At 59.8% G+C, this 24,196-nt stretch overlaps 1 protein-coding gene across 6 annotated transcripts; it reads right to left on the minus strand.

The window, feature by feature from the left end:
* Positions 1 to 162: 162 nt before the first annotated feature.
* Positions 163 to 24,096, minus strand: CROCC (ciliary rootlet coiled-coil, rootletin). Of its 6 annotated transcripts, none has more exons than XM_040588968.1 (36): positions 23,859 to 24,096; positions 22,759 to 23,026; positions 21,137 to 21,247; positions 20,122 to 20,307; positions 19,961 to 20,044; positions 19,786 to 19,877; positions 19,530 to 19,695; positions 18,928 to 19,034; positions 18,619 to 18,825; positions 18,447 to 18,543; positions 17,701 to 17,796; positions 17,384 to 17,530; positions 17,092 to 17,291; positions 16,261 to 16,422; positions 15,630 to 15,774; positions 14,585 to 14,953; positions 13,642 to 13,835; positions 13,436 to 13,563; positions 12,518 to 12,669; positions 12,237 to 12,338; positions 12,025 to 12,159; positions 11,346 to 11,477; positions 11,032 to 11,270; positions 10,229 to 10,388; positions 9,985 to 10,152; positions 8,870 to 9,206; positions 7,603 to 7,730; positions 7,410 to 7,530; positions 6,463 to 6,620; positions 6,175 to 6,378; positions 5,882 to 6,076; positions 5,652 to 5,801; positions 4,595 to 4,672; positions 3,072 to 3,203; positions 2,532 to 2,657; positions 163 to 2,457 (listed from the first exon to the last, which is right to left on the minus strand). In XM_040588968.1, exons 2-36 carry the CDS (start codon positions 22,795 to 22,797, stop codon positions 2,407 to 2,409), a joined length of 5,298 nt encoding a protein of 1,765 aa, XP_040444902.1. In that variant the 5' UTR covers positions 22,798 to 23,026; positions 23,859 to 24,096; the 3' UTR covers positions 163 to 2,406. The 6 variants fall into 6 exon arrangements, with proteins under 6 accessions (XP_040444902.1, XP_040444899.1, XP_040444901.1 ...); XM_040588965.1 differs by having other exon boundaries at positions 4,595 to 4,753; XM_040588967.1 differs by having other exon boundaries at positions 4,595 to 4,753; positions 21,137 to 21,288.
* Positions 24,097 to 24,196: the final 100 nt, after the last annotated feature.

Below are 24,196 nucleotides of genomic sequence, written 5' to 3' on the forward strand. Positions count from 1 at the left end.
GGATTTGTGATTTTTTTGGGGGAAGACTTCTGATTTCTTTGGGGAGGGTCTAATTTGGAGGGGGGGTCTGGCTTTTTGGGGGATGACGTTCTGATTTTTTGGTGGATTTCTGATATTTTGGGGAGGACTTCTGATTTTTTGGAGGGGGCTTTCTGCCTTTTTGGGGGATGACGTTCTGATTTTTTGATGGATTTGTGATTTTTTGGGGGGAAGACTTCTGATTTCTTTGGGGAGGGTCTAATTTCTTGGGGGGGTTCTGATTTTTTGGTGGATTTCTGATTTTTGGGGGAGGATTTCTGATTTCTTTGGGAAGGGGCTAATTGGGGGGGCTTTCTGCCTTTTTTGGGCAGGGGGTTCTGATTTTTTGGGGGAGGACTTCTGATTTCTTGGAAGGGGGGCTGATTTTTGGGAGAGGGTCTAATTTGGAGGAGGCTTTTTGCCTTTTTGGGGGATGACGTTCTGATTTTTTGATGGATTTGTGATTTTTTGGGGGGAAGACTTCTGATTTCTTTGGGGGCTTTCTGACTTTTTTGGGGAGTGGGTTCTGATTTTTTGGTGGATTTCTGACTTTTGGGGAAGATTTCAGATTTCTTTGGAGGGGGGCTGATTTTTTGGGAAGGGTCTAACTTTGGGGGGGGGGGGGGGGTGTTGCTGCTGATTTAAGTGATTCCCAGCCATCCAGCCCCGTGCACAGGAGGAAGGGCTGTGGATGATGGTTTTGGGGTGTTTTCAGGGTGTTTTGGGGCTTGTAAAATAGCTGATTTTGGAGTAGTTGGGGGAAATAGTGCAGCTTGGGGGGGGCTTAGTTTGGGGGGGTGTCTTATAGAAAAAAGTGCTGTATAGAGGCGTTTGGGGCACGTTGCTGAGTCTCACAGAAGCTCCTGTGTGGTTGGGGGGGGTTGATGCTGGGTTGTTGCCTGGTTCCCCTATAGAAAAGGGGGGAGCAGGGCGCTCTGCAGTGTTTAGGGCTCAGGTTCCCCTATAGAAAGAGGGTTGGGGTCTGGGTCACTTATAGAAAATAGTTTGGACTTTAGGGGGTCGGCGTGGGGAGTTTCTCCAGGTCCCTCACAGGGAATTGTGTTGTGGTCGTATATAGTGAGCAGCGCTCTTATATAGCATGTTGCTTTTATATATATATATCCGTTCTCTTATATAGCATGTAGCTCATATAGGATGCACCTGTCAGTATCTAGTTCTCATGCAGCATGTAGCTCATATAGGATACAGTTCTCTTACATACTGTGCAGCTGGCATGTACAGCATTCAGCTCCTTCCTATAGCATGCAGCTCTTATGCAGCACCTATATCGCATATACAGCTCTGGGTGTAGCTCCCATATAGCACGTGGTTCTCTTGTATAGTGTGCAACCCCTATAGCATGCAGCTCTCGGTATCTAGTTCTTATATGGGGTGGAGCTTGCTTATATAGTGTGCAGGTCATATAGGATATAGTTCTTTTATATACTGTGCTGCTCTCTTACACCATGTGTACAGCCTCCAGCTCTTTCAGCATGTAGTTCTCTTCTATAGCGTGCAACCCAGATAGCGTGCAGCCCTCTTTATATTGCACCTGCTCATATATAGGGGGCAGCTCTATAAGGTGTATACCTTTACACAGGGGGCAGCTCTCTTTTTATAGCATGTAGCTCTTACAGAGGCTGCAGTTCTCTTATCTACAGCTCTATAGCATACCCCTCTCTTAAAGAGTGTGGATGCAGCGTGTGGTCCTTACATTTTCCAATTCCCTTACAGAAAATTGCCCGGGGTGGGCTTCCCAGTTCACGGGCTGGGGAGCACGTGGGAGGGCAGCGGCACCCCAGCACGGTGATGCTTCATGGCCCCGGTGCTAATAATAATAAAAATAATTTATTTATTAGTATTTCTTAATATTTATTCCTTGCTATTTACTGTTGATTGCTGTTATTTATTATTAATTTGTTATTATTTATTATTAATTTGTTATCATTTAGGGACCTGAATCAAGCCTTGCGCCCCAGCAGACAGCCATTTGGGCATCCCCAAAACACCCCCCACCCCAAAAACCACCGCCCTAGAGCAGGTGTGTTTTTGTAGAAAAAAGGGAAAAATGAGTGTCGAGGTTGTGAGGCGGGAGGAGCATCACGATAAATCAAGTGGAATATATACAGGGTTCTCCTGGGGCTAAAAAAAAATCAGTATTTCCAAACTTTTTGTTAAAAATAGCAATAGAAAAATGGGAAAAACTTCCCCTCAGGTCCCAACTTATCCCAAAAATACACGAGTGGCATCATCTCATTGGTAAAGTGCACAGTTTTGCTTGAGAAAAGGGAATGATGAGGTGAAAATCGATGTGTTTGTTGAGGCGGGGGGCTGGGGCCACTGACCCCCACCCGTGAGCTGAGTTGTGCCGGTCTCGGGGAGGGCGGGCTAGATGGTGCTGGGGTGACGGTGCAGCTCCTGCCCCTTCAGCAGCGCCATCTGCAAGGGGGGGGAGATGGGGGTCGCAACAAGGAGGGGACATGTCCCGTGCCCCCGTGTCCCCGCCCCCTCACCTGCTCCTCCAGGCCACGGTGGCGATGCTGCGGCGCTGGCTGGGTGATGCGCAGGCGGTCCAGCTCCCGCTGCAGCGCCGCGGTGGGCGCAGGGCTCAGGGGCGACGGGGGCTGCGGTGCCGGTGCCTGCCCAGGGGTGCCGGTCATCCCACAGCTGGTCACTGGTGGGCCCTGCACTGGGAGGGGTGCCCGCAGGAGCCCAGCACCATCCCAGTACAAAACACCAGCATCTTTCCAAACTGGGATGAGCCCAGCCCTGCCCCAGTGCAAGCACCAGCATCCTTCCAAACTGGGATGAGGCCAGCATCATCCCAGTGCAAACACCAGCATCCTTCCAAACTGGGATGAGGCCAGCACCACGCCAGTGCAAGCATCCTTCTGAGCTGGGAAGCACCCCAAAAAGAGCCCAGCACACTCCCAGTACAACCCTCCAAGCTGGGACGAGCCCCTGGAGCATCCCAGCACACTCCTGCTGCCAAGCGAAGGGTGCAGCGAGCAGGCAGCACCCCGTGGTGCCCCTCCCCCACCCCCAGCACCCACCTGCAGCAGCTGGATGCGCTGCCGTGCCCGCGCCAGCTCCCGCTCCGCCGTGCCCAGGGCACGAGCCAGGCCGCCCTTCTGCGCCTCGAGCCGCAGCGAGTCCTCCCGCGCCCGCAGCGCCTCCCGCTCCGCCTGCGGGATGGGGATACAGGGATGGGATGGGATGGGATGGCACCACGACGCCACACACAGTGCCACGTGTCCAGCATCACAGGTTACAGACATATATATCACAGGTATACAGCGTATAATGCATATAGTGCCTGTAACATATAGCAAGTGACATAAAGAATAATTCTAGCAGCAGAAAAAAATACACATTTTACCTATAAAATGTAGCAGATTATATATCTAAAACCTATAGCAAGTAACATATGTGTGTGTATATATGTATATACGCAATACACATATTACATATAAAATGTATATTTTTAGAATACATATATACAGATAATACATATATTTGCTGTATTTTATATGTAAAATATATATATTACCTGTGATAGGTTTTATATATAGCACATATAAATATATTATCTGCTGTATCTTAGATGTGCTACACATAAAGCCTATAGCAGCTAGTATATATATTACATATAAAATATAGCAAACATTATCTGCTATATTGTATACATACTATATATAAAACCTATAGCAGCTAGTGTATATATGTATAACATATAAAATATAGCAAACATATCTGCTATATTGTGTATGTGCTATATATAAAACCTATTGCAGGTAATATATATATTACATATAAAGTATAGCATATATAGAGAGCACAAAGTATAACAGATAACATATATAAAAAGTACAGCAGGTAACATAAATATTCACTATTTTTTATATGTAAGATATTACCTGCTATATTTTATAGGTGCTATATATAAAAACCATAACAGGTAATATATATATTTTACATATAAAATATGGCATATAGAGAAAGCACATATGAAATGCAGCAGATAATATATAAAAAATATAGCAGGCAATATATGTATGTCTTACATATAAAATATGGCATAGAGAGAGCGCATATGAAATATAACAGATAATATATAAAAACTATAGCAGGTTATATATATCTTACATATAAAATATAGCAAATAATGTATATGTGCCATATGTAATACAGCAGGTAAGATATATATCTTACCTGCTGTACTTTTTTTATGTTATCTATAAAATACAGCAGATAATATATATAGTACCTATAAAATACAGCAGGCTATAAATAAAAATATAGCAGATCTATTTTATCTATATTTTACATATAAAATACAGCAGAAAATAAATATAAAAATACAGCAGATTAAAAAAATATTCTATTGTATATATTTATATGCAAACATATATATTTTAAGTGCCATAGACCTTACGCGTAGCGGAACAGCGTGCAAGATATGTATAAACACCCTATAGCTGAGCCGGGCTCGGGGCTTTACGCTCAACCTGCACCCGCAGTGCTGCCTCCTGCTGCGCTGGGTGCCGGCCCCCAAGGGTGCTGCCCGCGGCCTCACCTTCTCCAGGGTCCTCCTCAGGGCGCTCCTGTCCTTCTCCAGGCGCAGGGCGACGCGCTCGGCCTCCCGCCTCTCGCCCTGCGTGCGGGCCAGGGCGCGCTGCAGGCTGCCCACCCGCTGCTGCAGCCCCCCGTGCTGCTGCTGCTGCTGCCGCAGCGCCTGCACCGGGGGTCAGCCAGGGCCCCCGCCACGGCGGGGCAAGGGGGGTTGGGGGGCGGCAAGGGGGTGGTACAGGGGGGCAGGAGGGTGCTACAGTGGGGCAAGAGGGTGCTTGGTGCTGCATGGGGTCAGTAGGGTGCTGGGGGTGCAAGAGGGTGCTACAAGGGAGCAGTAGGGTGCGGGGAGGGCAAGAGGGTGCTACAAGGGAGCAGTAGGGTGCTGGGGGGACAAGAGGGTGCTACAAGGGGGCAGTAGGGTGCTGGGAGGGCAAGAGGGTGCTACAAGGGAGCAGTAGGGTGCTGGGGGGACAAGAGGGTGCTACAAGGGGGCAGTAGGGTGCTGGGAGGGCAAGAGGGTGCTACAAGGGAGCAGTAGGGTGCTGGGGGGGCAAGAGGGTGCTACAAGGGGGCAGTAGGGTGCTGGTGCTGCATGGGGGCAAGAGCGTGCTACAGGGGGGCAGTAGGGCGCTGGGGTGTCAGTAGGGTGCTTGGTGCTGCGTCAATAGGGTGCTGGAGGGGGGGCAAGAGGGTGTAGGGTGCTACACGGGGTCAATAGGGTGCTGGGAGCGGGGGCAGAGGGTGCAGAGGGTGCAATAGGGTGCTGGCAGGGGGGCAGAAGGGCGCTGGTGTTATATGGGGGCAATAAGGTGCTGTAGGGGGGTGGGAAAGGGTGCAGGGGATGCAGAGGGGCAAGAGGGTGCAGGATGTTGCATGGGGCGCGTGCAGGCAGCAGGGTGCTGGGGGAGGCAGAAGGGTGCTTGGTGCTATATGGGGGCAATAGGGTGTAATGGGATGCAGGGGAGGGGGCAATAGAGTGCTACATGGGGCATGCAAGAGGGTGCAGGGTGCTGCATGGGGGCAAAGGATGGTGCATGTGGGGTGCAGCCACCCCCGCTCACCTCCTGCTGCTGCCGGACCTGCGCCTCCAGCTCCTCCTTGCTCCGCTGCAGCACCTCCTGCTCCTCCCGCAATCCCTGCAGCTGCTCCCGCAACGCTCCCTTCTCCTCCCGCGCCTCCGCCAGCGCCTGCCGCGCCACCTCCAGCCCCTCCTGGCACGGAGGGGACCCCCCCAGTGACCCCTACGCCAAGACACCCTGGTGTCACCCCACCCCAGGGTGCCCACTCCCACCTGCAGCGCCCGCCGGTCCAGCTCGCCAGCGGCCAGGGCGCTCTGGAGCTGCAGCAGCTGCTCATGGACCACGGGGCCATCGGCCAACGCCGCCGTGCTCGGCGCATCGTCCTTTGAGCCACTCTCCGCCAACACCGCGCTCAACCGCTCCATCGCCAGCTGCAAAGCTCCGGCGCGCTGCTCGCTCTCCGCCAGCTAGACCCCAAACCATAGCAAAATTAAATATAAGCGTTACCAAAAAAAAAAAAAAAAATTACTGTCCAATGGGGATTTGGAAGAATTAGCGTGGATACTTGTTTCTGGAGCAGCTCAGCACGGTCCTGCATCGCCCGTGCCTCCGCTTGCCGCTCGCCCAGGGCCAGCCGTGCCCACTGCAGCTCGCCCTCCAGCACCCGCTGCTGCAGCTCCAGCCGGGTGCTCCGGCTCTCCGCCACCTCCAGCCGCCGCTTGGCATCCTGCAGCTCGGCCTCGCTGGCTCTCACCACGCTCAGCCTCTCCTGCAAGGCACAGGTGGCTGGCACACAGCAGGAGAGGGGCAGGATGCGCCTCCCCGCCCCCCCCCCCCCCATGGCGATGCCCACCTGGGCGGCTCGGTGTTCGCCCTCGGTGGCATGCAGGCTCCGTTCCAGCGTCGCCACCTTCTCCCGCAGCGCCCGCCGCTCCCGCTCGCCCCGCCGCAGCGTCTCCTCCTGCAGCAGCAGCGTGGCCTGGGTGCTGCTCAGCTCCATGCTGCGACGCCCTGCCAGAGCCACCCCACTGTCACCCACCTCCCCAGAGCATCCATGGGGGATGCACAGGGGAGTTCCAGCGTTACTCGGGTCGATGAGGGATGCAAAGAGGTTTTACCATTTTACTGGGATTTATGGAGGCTGCACAGGGGGGTTCTACCAGTTTTAGTGGGATTTACAGGTGGTTGCATGGGTCTTTTATCAGTTTTATTGGGGTTTACAGGGGATGCACAGAGGGTTCTACCAGTTGTAGTTGTGTTTACAGTGGTTGCATGGGAATTTTATTGGGGTTTTCAGGGGGTGCACAAGGGGTTCTACCAGTTTTAGTTGGGTGTACAGGGGATGCGTGGGTCTTTTATCAATTTTATTAGGGTTTACAGGGGATGCGCAGGGGATTTACCAGTTTCACTGGGGTTCACGGGCGATGCACGGGGGCTTTTGCCAGTTTCACTGGGATTTATGGCTCTGCACAGGGGCTTTTACCAGTTTTACTGGGGCTTACAGGGGACGTAGAGGGGCTTTACCCATTTTATTGGGGTTTACAGGCGATGTGTGGGGGCTTTTACTGGGCATGCATAGGGGTTTTACTGGGGTCCATGGGAGGTTTACTGATTTTAGCAGGATTTTGGGGTCGTGCATGGGGGAAATCCCACCAAGCATGCTGCAGCCCCAGGCAGCATCGCCACCCTCCCCATGCCTGTTTCCCCAAAAGCTCCCGCTCACCAGCGAGGCTCCAGCATGGGACAAATCACCCCAAACCCCACGATTTGGGGGGGGATTCCCCGCAAAAAAACCATCACCTTCCTCGCTCTCAGCCACCAGCTTCTGGAGCTGCTGCGCCCGGGCACTGGCGCTGTCCCGCTCCTCCTCCACCTCCTCCAGCCGCCGGCCCAGGGTGTCCACCTGCACCCGCAGCTCCTCCTGGGGTGAGAAAAGGGGTGAGAAAGGGGCTTTTTGGGGATGGGAGGAGGGCAGGGGAAGGGGGAGGTGTACCCGCTCCCGCTGCGCATCCTGCAGCTCGCGCAGGAACTCCCGCAGGGCTGCCCGCACCGCCTCGGGCTCAGCCGCTGCATCGGGGTCCGGGGATGAGCTGGGGCTCCCCGACCCCCCTGGTCCCTCACCTGTATGGGGACAAACAGGGTGGGTGGCATGGGGACAATGGGGCGCAGCACCCAAGGGAGGACCGGAAGCTGGAGTGGGATGCGCTGCAGTGGGATGCACCCGTGGGACACGGGGGACCCCTGGGGATGTAAGAAATGGAGTAATGGGGTGATGGGGGACACCAGGGATGGAGGGGACACAGCAACAGGGTGACGGGGTGCAAAGGACGGGACACAGGGTGATGAAGATGCAGGGGACAGAGTAATGAGGTGATGGGGGACCCCCAGGCATGGAGCAATGAGATATAGGGGACCCCCAAGGAAGCAGAGGATGGAGCAGTAGGGTATGGGGGACACAAGAGATGGAGCAATGAGATTTGGGGGACCCCCAGGGAAGCAGGGGGTGGAGCAGTGGGGTATGGGGGATACAAGAGATGGAGCAATGAGACTTGGGGGACCCCCAGGGAAGCAGGGGGTGGAGCAGGCAGTGGGGTATGGGGGACACAAGAGATGGAGCAATGAGACTTGGGGGACCCCCAGGGAAGCAGGGGGTGGAGCAGTGGGGTATGGGGGATACAAGAGATGGAGCAATGAGACTTGGGGAACCCCCAAGGAAGCAGGGGATGGAGCAGGCAGTGGGGTATGGGGGACACAAGAGATGGAGCAATGAGACTTGGGGAACCCCCAAGGAAGCAGGGGGTGGAGCAGTGGGGTATGGGGGATACAAGAGATGGAGCAATGAGACACGGGGGACCCCCAGGGAAGCAGGGGGTGGAGCAGGCAGTGGGGTATGGGGGACACAAGAGATGGAGCAATGAGACTTGGGGGACCCCCAGGGAAGCAGGGGATGGAGCAGGCAGTGGGGTATGGGGGACACAAGAGATGGAGCAATGAGACTTGGGGGACCCCCAGGGAAGCAGGGGGTGGAGCAGTGGGGTATGGGGGATACAAGAGATGGAGCAATGAGACTTGGGGAACCCCCAGGGAAGCAGGGGATGGAGCAGGCAGTGGGGTATGGGGGACACAAGAGATGGAGCAATGAGACTTGGGGGACCCCCAGGGAAGCAGGGGCTGGAGCACAGCAGCGGGATGCACTGCAGCAGGATGAACCCCTTTCCCCTAAGCACAGGCTGGGGCACCGGGGGTCCCCGAGGACTCACCCTTGCCCGGGGAGCCAGCCTGTGCCCGGCCGATGCCCATGGTACGGCGCAGGGCGGACTGGAGGCCTCCCAGGCGGGTTTCGGCAGCGCGGCGCAGTGCCTCGCCACGGGCCAGCTCAGCTTCCAGTCCCTGCGCCCGACCCTCGGCCGCGCTCAGGCGCAGGCTCAGCTCAGCCGCTTCCCCACGCGCCGCCTCCACCTTCAGCTGCAGGTTGCGGGCATCAGCCAGCAGCTTCTTCTCGTTGCCCCGAGCCTCCTCCAAGCTGCGGGCCAGGTCCTTCTCTCGCTGCCGAAATTCGCCCTCCGCCTCCGAGAGCCGCCGCTGCAGGTGCTGGAGCTGGGAGGGGTTGGGTGGGAAGGGGGTGATGGGGAGGGGTGAGGTGCAAGGTGCGGAGCGGGTGACGGGGTGCAAGGGATGGAGCACAGGGTGATGGAAATGCAAGATGGAGCAACAGGGTGATGGGGACCCCCAGGGATGCAGGGGATGGAGCAATGGTGTGATGGAGACCCCCAAGGATGCAGAGGATAGAGCAATGGTGTGATGGGGACCCCCAAGGATGCAGAGGATAGAGCAATGGTGTGATGGGGACCCCCAGGGATGCAGGGGATGGAGCAATGGGGTGATGGGGGACCCCCAAGGATGGAGCTTGGGACTCCCAGGGATGCAGGGGACACAGAAACGGCATGATGGGGATGCAAGGGCTGGAGCAACAATGTATGGGGACCCCCCCAGGGATGCAGGGGATGGAGCAGTGGGGTGATGGGGACAAGCAGGGACATCAGGCCCAGAGCAAGGGGGCAATGGGGGTGCAAGGGACCACCAGGAATGCAGGGCAGAGAGCAGGGGGCAATAGGGACACAGGGGACTGAGCAGTGGGGCAACAGGGACACCCAGGGGCATGGCATTAAGCAACAGAATAGTGGGGACACCCCAGGGCCACAGGATACCAATTACAGGGGCAACGGGGATGCTTGGGGACAGCAGGCACCAACTACAGGGTGAGAGGACAGGGACACCTAGATACACAGGGTACCAAGCTACGGGGTGCTGGGGACACTTTGGGATGCGGGACACTGAGCAACAGGGTGTTGGGAACCCTTGGGGACTCTCCCACCTCCTTCCTGGCGGCCTCCGTGCCAGCCTCGCTCTCTGCCACCTTCTGCCTGAGGCCGAAGGCTTCGCGGCGGCTCTCCTCCTCCCGCTGCTCCTCCAGGGCCACGCGTGCCTGCAGGTCACCCACCTCCTTGCTCCTCTTGCTGTTCTCGCTGTCCAAGTCCTTCACCTGCCCAAGAGGGAGATGAGGGTGATTTGGGGGCACCCTGAATGGGTGGGAGGGTCCCCACCATCCTCCTCCTCACCTGCCGGCGCAGCTCCTGCAGCTCACGGCGGGCGTCAAGGCGGGCACGCTCCAGCTCCCGCAGGGTTGCCCGCAGCTCCGTCACCTCCCGGTCCGCCGCCGCCCGCCCATCCTCCACCAGTGCCAGCCGCTGCTCCTTCTCCTCGCTGGCACGCTTCAGGCTGCGGGAGGGGGGAGAAGGGGCTGGCATCACCCCCCGGGGGCATTGCACTGGCCCCAAGCATCTCCCAGCTTGGGCAACTCCCCATCCTGAGCATCGCCCTTCAAGGCATCGCACCATCCCCTGCATCCCCCAATTTGAGCAGTCCCTTGGCCCGACCATCACCCTAGCCCTGAGCACCCAAAATATCGCACCGCCTCACACATGCCCTGATCTAGAGCATTGTCCCGTCCCCTGCATCTCCCAACTTTGGCATCCCATTATCCTGAGCATAACCCCAACCTCGAGTATCATCCCATCCCCTGCATCTCCCAACTTGGGCATCCCACTATCCTGAGCATCACCCCAACCCCCAGCATCACCCCATCCCCTTGTCCCAAGCATCACCCCATTGCCCTGCATCTCCCAACTTGGGCATCTCCTTCTCCCGAGCATCGCCCCATCCCCTACATCTCCCAAGTTGGGCATCCCACTATCCTGAGCATCACCCCAACCCCCAGCATCACCCCATTGCCCTGCATCTCCCAACTTGGGCATCCCACTATCCTGAGCATCACCCCAACCCCCAGCATCACCCCATTGCCCTGCATCTCCCAACTTGGGCATCCCACTATCCTGAGCATCACCCTGACCACCACCCTCACCTGATGCGCTCGCCCTCGGCACGCCGCAGTGCAGCCCGCAGCTCCTCGTTGGAGCGCCTCAGGGCCTCCTTCTCCCTGGCCTCGTCTCCCAGCGCCCGGCGTGCCTCCTGCACCTGCCGCCGCTGTGCCTCCCGGCCCTCCCGGCTCTCCCGGGCCTCCCGCTGTGCCTCCAGCAGCTCCCGCCGCCCCGCCGCCCGCGCCTCCGTCACCAGCCGCAGCTGTGCCCGCGCCTCCTCCGCCTGCAGCCGGGGTGCCTGGCATTAGGGGGGATATCTGGGGGGGTGGGAAGGTGTCTGGGGTGGGAGGGTGTTCACCTCCCGCAGGGCAGCATCCCGCTGCTTGGCTGCCACCATCACTTGGTCACGGAGAGTCTTCGCCTCCCGCTCGTGGGCCACCGCTGTCTCCTCCGCCTGCACCCGCAGGCTGCGCAGCTCTGCTGCCAGGCTCTGGGGGGGGGGGGGTGGCACGACACCCTGAGTTCCCACCACCACCACCCCCGGGCAGCGTAGGGGTCCCAGCAGGGGGGATTGCAATGGGGATGGTGCAGGAATGGGGATAAGGATGCTTGGGTACCACAGGCGAGCATCCCCTCCCCATCACCAGGGGCTTGCAATGGGGAGAGGGGGGGGCTGCAATGGAGGGGGTCACTAGGGGGACTGCAAGTTGGGGGTGTGTGGAGTGGGCCTTGCAATGGCAGGGGTGAGCCTTGGGCATTGGGGTTTGCAATAGGGGGGTGCCCAGGCACGGGGGCTTGCAGTGGGGGGCTGCACCCAGGCATATGGGGGCTTGCAATGAAGGGGGGGCGGGGCATGGGGGATGCCCAGGCATGGGGGTTTGCAACTGGGGGGGGAGCCATGGGGGATGCCCACGCATGCTTAGGCATTGGGGGTTGCAACAAGGGGGGATGCCCAGGTATGGGGGCTTGCCGTGGGGGCCACACGGGGCTCTGTGCCATTCTGGGGGGGGGGTCCCAAGACATCCCCCCACACACACCTGCTCCTTCTCCTGGTGGCTGGTGACTTCTCGTCGCTGCTGCTCAAGCTCAGCCGTGGCCTCGGCCAGGCTCTGCTGCAGCCCCCCCAGGGTCTCTGCCAGTGCCGCCCTCTCCTCCTCCTGTAGCGCCAGTGCCTGGGGGGCACGGTGCTCAGCCGGGGGGGGGCGGGGGACACCAGAGCTGGGACTGGGGGGACACTGGGGCCACCCACCTGCTGCTTCTCGCTCTCGCACTGCTGCCGCACCACCGCCAGCTCAGCTGCCAGCTCCTCCTGCTCCCGTGCCAGCCGCCCCCGCTCGGCATCCAGCTCCTCCTGCTCCCCCCAGAAGCACCAGTGAACCAGTGAAAATCTACATCGTGCCCCAAAAATCGGCATCACGCTCCAACAATCAGCATCGCGCCCCCCAAATCAGCATGGCACCCCAACAATCACCATTGCACTAGAGATAAATCACCATTGCACCCCAAAAATCTGCGTCGCCCCATGCCCACCTTCTCTCGCTGGAGGCGGTCGAGCTCGTCCTGGTGCGCATCGCGGGCGCTCTGCAGGGCCACGGTCACCGCCGCTGTCTCGGCCGCCGCCACGGCCTGCCGCCGCACCTCCAGCTCCTGCTCCCGCTCCTGCCGCACCGCACCCAGCTCCGCTGCGGGGACCCCCCATCAGTGGGGACCCCCAAGGAGGGCAAGGTAAGCGTGGGTTAAGTGAGGGGGGGGGGGGATGCGGTGGCAGAGGAGGGCTGGTCCTGGCCCTGTTGCAGGTAGATGGAGAGGGAGACGGGGGACGGAGATGGGGGGACAGAGACGGGGACGGAGGGACGGAGATGGAGACGGAGGGAAGGAGACGGAGACAGAGACGGAGGGACGGAGACGGAGGGACGGAGGGATGGAGACGGAGGGACGGAGATGGAGACGGGGAGACAGAGACGGAGCCGGGAAGACAGAGACGGAGACAGGGAGACGGGGAGATGGGGACGGGGAGACAGGGGGATGGGGACGGAGACGGAGGGGACGGAGACGGAGACGGGGGGACAGAGACGGAGACGGGGGGACAGAGACGGAGACGGGGGGATGGAGACGGAGATGGAGACGGGGGGGATGGAGATGGAGATGGAGACGGGGGGGGATGAAGATGGAGACAGGGATGAAGATGGGGATGAAGATAAGGATGAGGATGGGGATGGACAGGGGGATGAAAATGAAGATGGAGACAGGGATGAAGATGAGGATGGATGGGGATGGAGACGGGGATGGGAATGAAGATGAGGATAAGGATGAAGACCAAGATGGGGATGAGGCTGGGTGGGGATGACAAGAAGGAGGATGAGGCTGGATGGGGATGGAGAGCTATAGGGACGGCTGGGTGGGGACGGCAGAGGTGGCAGGGACGGAGCAGGGACCAGGACCCCTCACCCTCCAGCACCTCCTTGGCCTGGAGCAGGGTCCGGCCCTCGGCCTCCAGCTGCTGGTTGCGGGTGCTGAGCTGGGCGAGCTGCTGCTGCAGCTGGAAGACGCTGCTCTCCAGCCCCTCCTTCTCCGACCTGCCCGAACACCCACCACGCTGCTCAAACGCCGGGTGCGGGGCGGGGGCAACACCTCACCCCACCACCAGCACCCACCTGAGCCCGGCCGCCTCCTGGGCCCGATCCTGGCCATGGCGCTGGGCGGCAGCGAGCTGGACGGCCAGGCTGGCCCCCTCCTTGGCCAGCCCCTCGCGGGCCCGGCTGAGCCGCAGCAGCTCCCCCCGCAACCGCTCCTGCTCCCCCCGAGCCTGCGCCAGCGCCTCGCCCGCCGCGCTCTGCTCCTGCGCCGCCTGCGGGGTACGGGCTGTCGGCGGCACCCCACTGCCCCAGCACCCACCCGCCCTCCCAGTGACACCAGGCACCCTCCCAGGTGCTCCATGCATCCACCACGGTCCTCCCAGTTAGTCTATGCATCCTCCCAGTTACTCTGTGCACCCTTCTCCATGCCTCCCAGTGGCCCCACTCAGCCTCCCCAGCATCCTGCCAGTTAGCTTGTCCATCCGACCCAGCCCTCCCAGTTCCCTCATGCACCCTCCTCACTTCTCCCAGTTCCCCTATGTACCCTCCCCATCCCTCCCAGTCACCCTCTTCACCCTCCCAGTTGCATTGTGCATGCTTCTCATCCCTCCCAGTTGCCCCATGCACACTCTTTTCCCCACCAATTGCCCCACGCACTCTCCCAGTTACCCTGTGCACGCTCCCCCTCCTCCCAACTGCCTCCTGCACCTTCCCCTTCCCTCCCAGTTGCCACATGCAGCCTCTTCACCCTCCCAGTTGCCCCAAGCACCTTCCCCACCCCTCCCAGTTGCCCCGTGCACCCTCTCCACCCCCCCCAGTTGCCCCGTGCACCCTCTCCGCCCCTCCCAGTTGCCCCGAGCACCTTCCCCGCCCCTCCCAGTTGCCCCGTGCACCCTCCCCATCCCTCCATTACCCTGTGCATGCCCCCACCTCCACCAGTTGTCCTCCTGCCCCATCCCAGATGCCCCATGCAGCATCCCCATCCCTCCCAGTTGCCCCAAGCACCCTCCCAGTCACCCACCTGCCCCAGGTGCTGGCGCAGGCGCAGCTGCTGGCCCCGCAGCACCCGCAGCTCTGCCCGCAGCCCCCGGCAGCCCTCCTCGGCCGCCCTGCGTGCCCGCTCCAGCCCCTGCCGCTCGGCCGCCCCAGCCCGGCGCCCCTGCTCCAGCCGCCCCCGCAGCAGCGCCAGCTCCTGCCCCAGCTCCCGCGTCCGGATGCGGCCGCTCTCCCGCTCCTCTTCCAGCCGCGCCAGGGTCCGGCTCAGCTCCGTCTTCTCCCGCGCCAGCCCGGCCGCCAGCTCGCTCGTCTTGGCCAGGGCATCCCGCAGCCGGGCCTCTTCGGCCGCCGCTGCCCGCTGCGCCGCTGCCAGCACCCCACAGCTCCCCTGCGCCTGCCGGGTGACCACAGACAGACACGGGGAGGGGTGGATGGACAGGGTGATGCTCACGGGTGCGTGCGCCGGCATGACGGACAGGGATAAACATGTAGGGATGGATGGACAGATGGACAGGACAGCCAGGCAGGGAGGGACAGACAGATGGACAGGCAGGATGCACAGGGATTAACGTGCAGGGATGCGTGCACGGACAAACGGACAGGGCAAAACAGATGGACTCTGCATCATGCCTGCACCGCTGCAGCACCCGCTGCATGGGGTTGAGCCTGTTCCTTATGGCATTGCACCCGCTGCCTTGTGGCAGGGGTAAGCCTGCTGCATGGGGGTTGCACCCACTGCATGGAGGGGGTTGCACCCGCTGCACGGGGTTGTACCTGCTGCACGGGGTTGAGCCTGTTGCTTATGGCTTGCACCCACCGCCCTATGGCAAAGCTAAGCCTGCTGCATGGGGTTGCACCCACTACGTGGGGTTGCACCGGCTGCATGAGGCTGCACCCGCTGCCTGCTGGAGCTGCACCCGCTGCATGGCAATTGCACACTGCAGGGGGTTGCACCCACCGCATGGGTTGAGCCTGTTGCTTGCGGGTTGCACCCACTGCATGGGAGCGAGCCTGCTGCACGAGGGTGCACCCACCGCTGGGGGCCACGAGGCGGGGAGGGGGGCACCCACCTTGCTCAGCGCCTCAGTCAGCGCCTCCTGCTCGCCCCGTGCCACCTCGGCCTCCAGCGTGGCCCGGCTCAGTGCCTCCCGCGCCTCCAGCAGCTCCTGCTGCGCCCCGGCCCGCTGCACCTCCAGCTCCTCCAGCTGCTGCTGGCTGCCGGCACCCATGGGGGCACCCACGGGGAAGGGGGGGGTTGCGGTACCCACGTGGGGGGGCACTGCAGCACCCACTGTTTTGCAGCACCCACTGCAGATTTTCACCCCACCCTTTGGAGGGGTGGCAGCGCCCACCTCGGGGAGAGACCTTGGGGGGCGGGTCAACACCCACGCAGGTTTTGCAGCACCCACTTGGTGGCGGGAAGTTGCAGCACCCAATTTGGAGGGGGAAGAGGTGGCAACACCCATATGGGGGGGCTTCAGAGGGACCCACTGAGATTTTGCAGCACCCACATGGTGGGGGGGTGCAGCACCCAGCAGGGGGCAGGGAATTGCAGCACCCAGATTTGGGGGGAGGTGGGAGGGGACCTACTGCAATTTTGCAGCACCCACTTGGGGAGGGGGATGATGCAGCACCCACTATCTCGCAGCACCCACCCATGGCCCCCCCAGCTCTGTGCCCCCCCCAACCCCGTGCCCCCACCTGTGCTCCAGCTGCTGCCGGGCGGCCTCGGCGGCGCGGGCGGCCTCATCCCGGGCATCCTCCAGCCCCTCGCCCCAGCGCTGCAGCTGCGCCCGCTCCTGCTGCAGGGCACCTGCCCGCTGCTGCTCCCCCGCCAGCGCCTCCTCCGCACGCAGCCGGTCCCTGCCGGACAGACAGACAGACACGGGGAGGGGTGGATGGACAGGGTGATGCTCACGGGTGCGTGCGCCGGCATGACGGACAGGGATAAATGTGTAGGGATGGATGGACAGATGGACAGGGACAGACAGATGGACAGGCAGGATGCACAGGGATTAACGTGCAGGGATGCGTGCACGGACAAACGGACAGGGCAAAACAGCCAGGGATGGATGCACAGAGAGGGAAGGGTGCGCAGGGATGGATGGACAGACAGACAGGCCAGGGGCATGGATGGACAGAGAGACAAGCTGATGCACGGGGACAGATGGACATGCAGAAACACACAGGGAGAGATGCAAAGGGATGGAGGGATGGACAAACAGACAGGCCAAGAAGCACAGGGGAGGACACGCCAGGCCGGACAGGGAAAGATGCAAAGGGGCAGACAGACAGACATGCCAGGATACGCAGGGACAGACAGGCATGCAGCAGGACACAGGGAAAGATAAAAAGGGATGGATGGACGGACAGACATACAGGCCAGGACGCAGAGGGATGGATGTGCAGGGACACACCGAGCTGGACGGACAGACAGATGGATGGGTCAGCACACACAGGGACAGACGGACACACGGATGCAAGCGCAGGGCCAGCCACGCAGGGACGGACACACAGACAAACAGTGGGTACCTGCGCAGGACTTCAGCCTCGGCGCGCAGGCGGGCCACCTCGCACAGGGCCTCATCCTGCGCCCGCCGGCAGCCCCCAGCCTCGGCACTGAGCTGCTCCAGCTGCCGCTCGAGGGTCCCCAGCCTCTTCTCGCTGTCCTCCAGCTCCCGCCGCAAGCTCCTAGCCACCTCCTGGCTGGCCTCTGCCTGGCTGCGGGCATCCTGGGACGGGAGAAAGGTGGGGGGGGTCAGACTTCATCATCATCATCATCATCATCATCATCATCCTCCCCCCACAGCCCCCTGGCACTCACCTGCAGCTGGAGGTGGCGGTGGCGCAGGGCAGCGTGCACAGCGGCAGTGGCAGTGCTGGGTGAGAGACTGCGGCGAGGGGACATGGAGGGACACGGGGAGGACTCTGGGGGTGGCGGTGGCTGCTCGGGGTCATCTGCCAGCACCGCCTGTGAGGAGAGGGTCTGCCCTGTCACTGGGGGGAAACTGAGGCAGGGAGGGGGAAAACTGAGGCAAGGAGGGGAAAACTGAGGCAGGGAGGCGGGGAAGGCAGAAACCAAGGTGGGGAGGGGACCCTCCTGGCTACAGGGCATGGGGAGGACAAGGGAGTGCCCAGCACCTGGGTGACATCCTGCAGCGTCTGACGGAGCAGCTCCACCTCCGAGCGCAACGTCTCCACCTCTGCCAGCGATGGCTCCTGGGCGCGTGAGGCCTCCTACAAACCCCCAGCACAGCATCAGGCACGGCCAGTGCACGCAGGGCATCGCAGCCCAGCATGCATCATGCCCCAGCACGCATCACGTGTCGCACCACAGCATGCATCATGCCCCAGCACGCATCAGGCATCATGCTCTGGCATGCATCATACCCCGGTGTGCATCGTGCAATGCACCCCACTGTGTGTCATGCATGGCGCCCCGCTGTGCAGAGTTTAGCATGCATCATGCCCTGCTGAGCATCAGATCCTGGCATGCACTGCGCTGCAGCACAGCCCGTTCATCACCCCCTGCGGTGCAGCCCAGCCCCGCATACATAGCGCTTTGCATCCAAGCATGCGCTGCACCCCAGCATGCATCATGCATCGTACCTCAGTGCAGTGTGCATCGTGCCCCTGCATGCGTTGCACCCTGGTGTGCATCATACATCACGCTCTAGCGTGCAGCGTGGCTCGACGTGCATCGTGCACTGCACCCTGACATGCCTCATAGCTTGGCACGCATCCTGCCCCACCGAGCACCACAGCTTGGCATGCATCACATCACGGTGTGCGCTGTGCATTGCAGCTTGGCATGAACCGCGGGCCATCTTTGCACCCCCAGACGCGGCACGCATCCCACCCCGACCCTCATCACGCCCTGCGCTCACCAGGTTTTGCAGCTGCAGGGTCAGCGCCTGCACCGCCTGCTCCTTCTCCTCATCCTCAGCCCGCAGGCGCTCCAGGGCTGCCACCAGCTCCGCCAGCCTGCACCAAAGCACCCAGCAGCAGCAGGACCCTCCAGAGCCACCCCCCTCTGACCCCCCCCAAACCCCCCCTTACCTGGCTCCGAGGGCGGCTTTCTCCAGGTCGGTGTCCCGTGCCCGTGCCGCCAGCTGTTCCTCCAGCTGTGCCAGCCGCATCGCCTGCTTCTCCCGCACGGCACCCGCCTGGCTCTCGGCCAGCCGCAGGTTGGCAGCCAGGTGCAGGCAGGCGGCGTGGGCAGCCCTGCCAGTCCGCGACGCTTCGTGGCTCAGCTCTGACAGATCCCTGCAGCATCAGTTGGGAGACACAGGATCGGACCCCAGGCCAGCCCTGGGGAGCCGGTGGTCCTTGGGGATCCTCCAAGAGCCTCGCTGGGACCCTCCTGACCTCTCAGTGGTGGCTTTCATCTCCCCGAAGTGACGCCTGAAGGCCACCACCTGCCTCCAGAGAGTCAGCAGCCGGCTGTGCTCATTGCTGAAGTAGGTGTTGAAGGACTGCCGGAGGGATGGAGCCGCGTCGGCTGCCGGACGGGGGCTGCGAGGTCCTCTGCCTCACCCCCCCGCGCAGCATCCCACCTCCCCTGGCCCCCCATCCCTCTGCCCTCTGGTCCCCAAATCTCGGTGAATGCCCACACAGTCTTCCACAGCCAGCAGCCCCTCACCCCCATTCCCTTCCACCCACCAGACAGGGAGAGGGGGGACAGCCTCAGCCTCGCATCACCCTCCCATCATGTGCCACACCCCCTGCACCCCAAAATCCTTCTCTGTGCAGCATCTCCCATGGCTCCGCATCCCTCCCCACATCCCTTTCCATGCCACGTCCCCCTGCCTCGCATCCCTCTCCCCACCACATCTCCCACAGCCCAGCATCCCTCCCTGCATCCCTTTCTGTGCCACATCCCCCTGTCTTGCATCCCTCTCCTTGTGACCCCCTGTTCTGCTCCCTGCTGGATCCCTGAGCCCCCCCTGCGTCCCGGGCCCCCCCCAGACCTCCTCCTCGCGCCTCCACTCTGCCTCCCGCTGCTCCAGCTCATCCCGCGCCCGTGCCCAGTCGGCCGTCAGCTTGCGGATGTCCTCGCTCAGCGCCGCGTTGGCCACGTTGGCTTGTTCCAGCTGCTCCCGCAGCATCGAATTCACCTGCACCAGGCTGCTGCTCCTGTCACGGGGGGGGGGCACACATGGCCGGAGCATCAGCGTCACCTCGGGGCGGGGGGTGTCTCACAGCTCCCTGGGGACTCCTGCTCACCTCTGCTGCTCCTCTTCCAGCCGGATCAAGGCATTCTCCAGCTCATTGCTGCTCTCCTCCTCCGGCTGGGAGCTGCTTGCATCCAGCTGGCTCTGCAGGGACATGAGCCCCCTCGTCACCACCCCAGTTTGGGGGTGGAGGCAGGGCAGGGGTCACCCCCAAAACTCTCCCTTACTGTCAGCCTCTCCTGCTCCAGCTCCGTTGCCTTCTCCAGCAGCTGCTGCTCCACTTCTCCACATTTCTTCTTATACTGCAACAACTGCGCAGAGGGGACGGGGTGGGTGACACCAAGTGGGGGGGCCCAAAATGTCCTTGTGTCCCCCCGGAAGGCTTTACCTTGGCTTGGAGCTTCTGCACCAGCTGGGCTTGCCGCTGCTGGCCCTCCTGGTACGCCTGCAGCTTGCGCTTGTAGGCGGCTTGTTCCTCCTCCAGCAGCCGCCGCAGCTCGATGTTGTGCTGCGCCAGGCTCCGGCTTTCCGCCGCCTCCCGCTCACCCGTCTCCAGCCGCAGGGTTTGCTCCAGCTGGGATGGAGTGGGGTGGGGGAATAGGGGAGATCCTGGAACACCCCCCTGCACCCATAGGGCTGCTACATCCCCCTCAGCACCCACTGAGCATCCTCTGACTTCACTCGCAACGTCCCATCCCAAAGCCATCGCTTTGGGTTGGTCCCACAGCAAACCCCCATATAGTCAAAGCTAAGATCTCCCCAAATTCTGCATCTCCCTGTCTCTGCATGCACAGGAAGGGGATGATTCCGAAATTTTGGGGGTTAAAAATATTCCAACTTGGAATCTGAGGGTTCAGCAAAGCCCTATCCCAGTTTGCAGTGGGCTGGCTGATGGATAAAGGATCCTTGGGCACAGCAGCGCCCATTTGCCTTGGGGTATTTTCCTGATATTTGCTTTTTTTTGTAAATAACCAGGCACAAACAGAGGGGCTGCCTCGCAAATCCCAGCAGCTCCTCAACTTGGGTCTCCCCAGGAGCTATGTTCAGCATCTGGCTGCTGCCCAAAGGCCTTTTTAATTCCCCCGTTGCCACGGTAAAGGGATGCAAAGTTGAAAGAAGCCCACAGGATGTGTGTGTGTGTGTGTGTCTTGCTTCCTGAAAAGCAGTGGGATAAAGGGATGGGTGTGCTTTGAGCATCCCACAGGACAAGCCCCAGCAAGCCAGGACGGGTCCGGACAAGCCGGGCGCATGGCACTGAAATCCCCATCGCATCAGCACGTTGCAAGATGCTGCAGCATCTCCCACTCGGAGCACTGCATTGGAAATGCAAAGGTTCCAGCTTGCATCGCCTTGGTTTTGGGGTTAAAAAGGGTGGGTTTGGGTTAATCCAGCAGGTGACTCACCCGCTCACTGATGGCGTTGTACTTGATGGCCAACTCATCCCGTTCTGCCCGGCTCTGAGCCAGCAAGTCCTCCACACGCGACAGTTCCTGCTGCAGGATGCGGTTCTCCTCCTGGAGGGACAGCAGCGAGGACATGGCCCCCGCGACGGCCGCTGCGGGACGGGGACGGGGCTCAGGGCAGCTCCAGAAAAATAGCGGGATGGGGATCCGGCCCCAGGATGGGGATCCGGCCCCGGGATGAAGCTAAGATGCCCTTTTGCTACCAAAAGCTGCTTTGTTCCTTCAGCAGGGAAGGGGGCTGGGCTGAGCCTTCCCCACGTGCTGGGCCAAGGCCACGAAAAGCGTTTTCCCCACCCAGCTGCAAACGCTGCACCCCCTGCACCCCAGACATGCTGAGCGATGCAGTCTGCAGTGGCAAAATGCAGGGGAGATGTGAAGCTGCAATCGCAAGACCGCTGGAAATTTACAGCCGCCATCGCAAAAACTCTGCGACTTTGTAGATGCAACTGCAAGGGCTGCAGATCTGTGTTTGCGATTGCAAGACCGCTGCAGAATTACAGTTGCAATTGCAAGAACACTGCAGCTTTGTAGTTGCAATCACAAAATCGAGGCAAAGCTGCATTTGTGATGGCAAAAGCACTGCATGTTTATAGTTGCAGTCACAAAACTGCTGCAAATCCACAGCAGCAATTGCAAGACCGCTACCGAATTGTTTGCGATTGCAAGGCTGCTACAGATTCATGGTTGCAGTCGCAAAATCACCGCAGATTTGCAGTTGCCATCACAAAACAGAATTATACGTGCAGAATTATAGTTGCAAGTGTAAGACTGCTGCAAATTGGTGTTTGTGATCACAAACCCACTGCAGATTTACAGCTGCAATCACAAAACTACCGCAAATTTGCCATTATGATCACAAAACCACTAAAAATTTGTGTTTGCTATCCCAAAACCGCTGCGGATTTGCAGTTGCTGTCCCAAAACTGCTGCGGATTTGCAGTTGCTGTCCCAAAACCGCTGTGGATTTGCAGTTGCTGTCCCAAAATCGCTGCGGATTTGCAGTTGCTGTCCCAAAACCGCTGCAGATTTGCAGCTGCTGTCCCAAAACCGCTGCAGAGTAGCGGCTGCAATCACAAAACTGCAGCTTTAAAGTCGCTACTGCTGTCGTTTTGCAGACGCAATTGCAAACCCCCCTGTTTTGCAGATGCAATTGCAACCCCCCCCCCCAGTTTTGCAGACACAATTGCAACCCCCCCCCCAGTTTTCCAGGCACAACTGCAACCCCCCCCAGTTTTCCAGGCACAACTGCAACCCCCCCGTTTTGCAGCTGCAATTGCAAACCCGACAGTTTTGCAGTTGCTCTCACAACCCCCCTGCAGTTTTACTGTTGCTGCCGCCAAACCTCTACAAATTTACAGCTGCAACCACAAAGCCGGTGCAGATTTACAGTTGCAATCGCAGAACCGCTGCAGGTTTCCAACGTGCGATCACGACACTTGCAAAAACCCACCGCCAAAGTGCCATTTGCAATGGGCCCCCCCCTGCCCCCCGCCCTTGCCACGCTGTGGCCGCTCCCGCGAGAGCAGTGGCCAGTTCCCGTTGCAGGAGGGGGGACCCCCCACCTCAACCACAGCCTCCGCCGTGGGCTCCGCTTCACTCATGGGGTCCCCAGGGGGGGCCCGCCGAGCCCGTTGCACCCCCTTGCCGTGGCCTCCTTCTCCCAAAGCCCCTTTTCCTGGGATTTTTGGGGCTCTGTATCGGCTCGTCGCCGGAAAGCGGATGCGTGGTCGGGATTAGCCTGAAATCTTGGCCTTCCCCTCGCTGTGTGACGGCGAGAGCGGGGACCCTCCTCTTCCTGGCCACCTCGGGGGTCCCAATGCCTCCGGGAGGCTGCGAACAGCAACGTTTTAGCATCCACCACCAAAAAAATATCAGCGAATATTCCCCCGGCCCAGCAGGGCTTTGTACATAAACAACCAACAAGGCTCTGAGCGAGAGGGGAATGAGCAAAATCAAGGAAAACATTAAAAAAAATACCAGTGCCCGGCGCTTCCCCATGCCCAAAATCGGTGGAAATGTGCTTACTTTGCCGTGCTGTCCCCCCCCCGGCAGGATGGTGCTGGCTCCCACCAGGGAAAGGAGCTCCTCGGAGAGAGTAAGCCAGCCCTTTCGTTAAGCTCTATACTCATTAAGCTCATTAAAGCCCAGGGGTTTGCTCTGGCAGGAAAAGCTTTGGGGTGGAGCATGCCAGGGTTGCTATGGGACGAAGCAGCATTAAACAACCGCCTGGGGACGTGTCCCCTCCCCGCAGCCACCCCAGGGTGACAAATTTTACCCCCTGGGGTGATTAAGGACTTTTTGCCCCCACCCCACATGGAAAGCCACTGGTAAATCCCTAACCGGAGCTCCAAATCCTCCGTGCTGGTGGTTGGAGGCATCCCTGCTCCCAAAATAAATCACAGATCTGACCCCGAGCCACCCTCTGCCAGGGAAATGCCCCCCCCCCCCCCCCCCCCGCAGCCGGGGCAGCACGCTGTCTCACCCCAAAGAGCCACTGATGAACGCTGAGGAGGAGACAGTGCCAGCACCAGCTGATGGGATTGAGGATTTACGGCGTCTGGGGTCCCCCCAGCCAAGTGGGAGCTGACACGAGGCTCACCCCAAGTGTTAGGGACACAAGAAACCTCATTTCCCCCCTCCCCCCCGCAATTTCTTGCCTTACCTTCCCGGCCCAGAGTTCTTCCCAAGCATAAAACCACTGCTAAGCAACAAGCGTCTGTTGTGCTTTGCTGTCCGACACCGTCTCCTCAACACCAGCAAGGAGGGTGAACCACAAAAGCTCATCACAGGCCCTCCGAGCCTTTAAGGAGGCGGGTAAAAAAAATCTTATTTGGCATCAAAACCATTTTATTACTCGCTTTGAAGCATTACATCTCTCACCTGGGTTTGCATACTCGCTGCCAGGCACCGTTACAAGCTCTGAAACCAAAATGTTCATCATCCAGTTGGAAACAGAAATAATAAAAATCCAAGGCACTGCAAAAAAATAAGCAGGACTTT

The sequence above is a fragment of the Falco naumanni genome, chromosome 3, assembly GCF_017639655.2.
Source record: "Falco naumanni isolate bFalNau1 chromosome 3, bFalNau1.pat, whole genome shotgun sequence".
Taxonomy (NCBI): domain Eukaryota; kingdom Metazoa; phylum Chordata; class Aves; order Falconiformes; family Falconidae; genus Falco; species Falco naumanni.

Bases quoted from the DNA above. Each gene is read 5' to 3' on its own strand.
- CROCC (XM_040588965.1), bottom strand. From the start codon at position 22,797: ATGAGTGAAGCGGAGCCCACGGCGGAGGCTGTGGTTGAG. The intron at 13,836-14,584 runs GTGGGTGACTGG...CGTACCCCGCAG, and splicing joins TGCGCCAGCACCTGGGGCAG to GCGGCGCAGGAGCAGAGCGC. The intron at 3,204-4,594 runs GTGAGGCCGCGG...CCCATCCCGCAG, and splicing joins TGAGGAGGACCCTGGAGAAG to GCGGAGCGGGAGGCGCTGCG.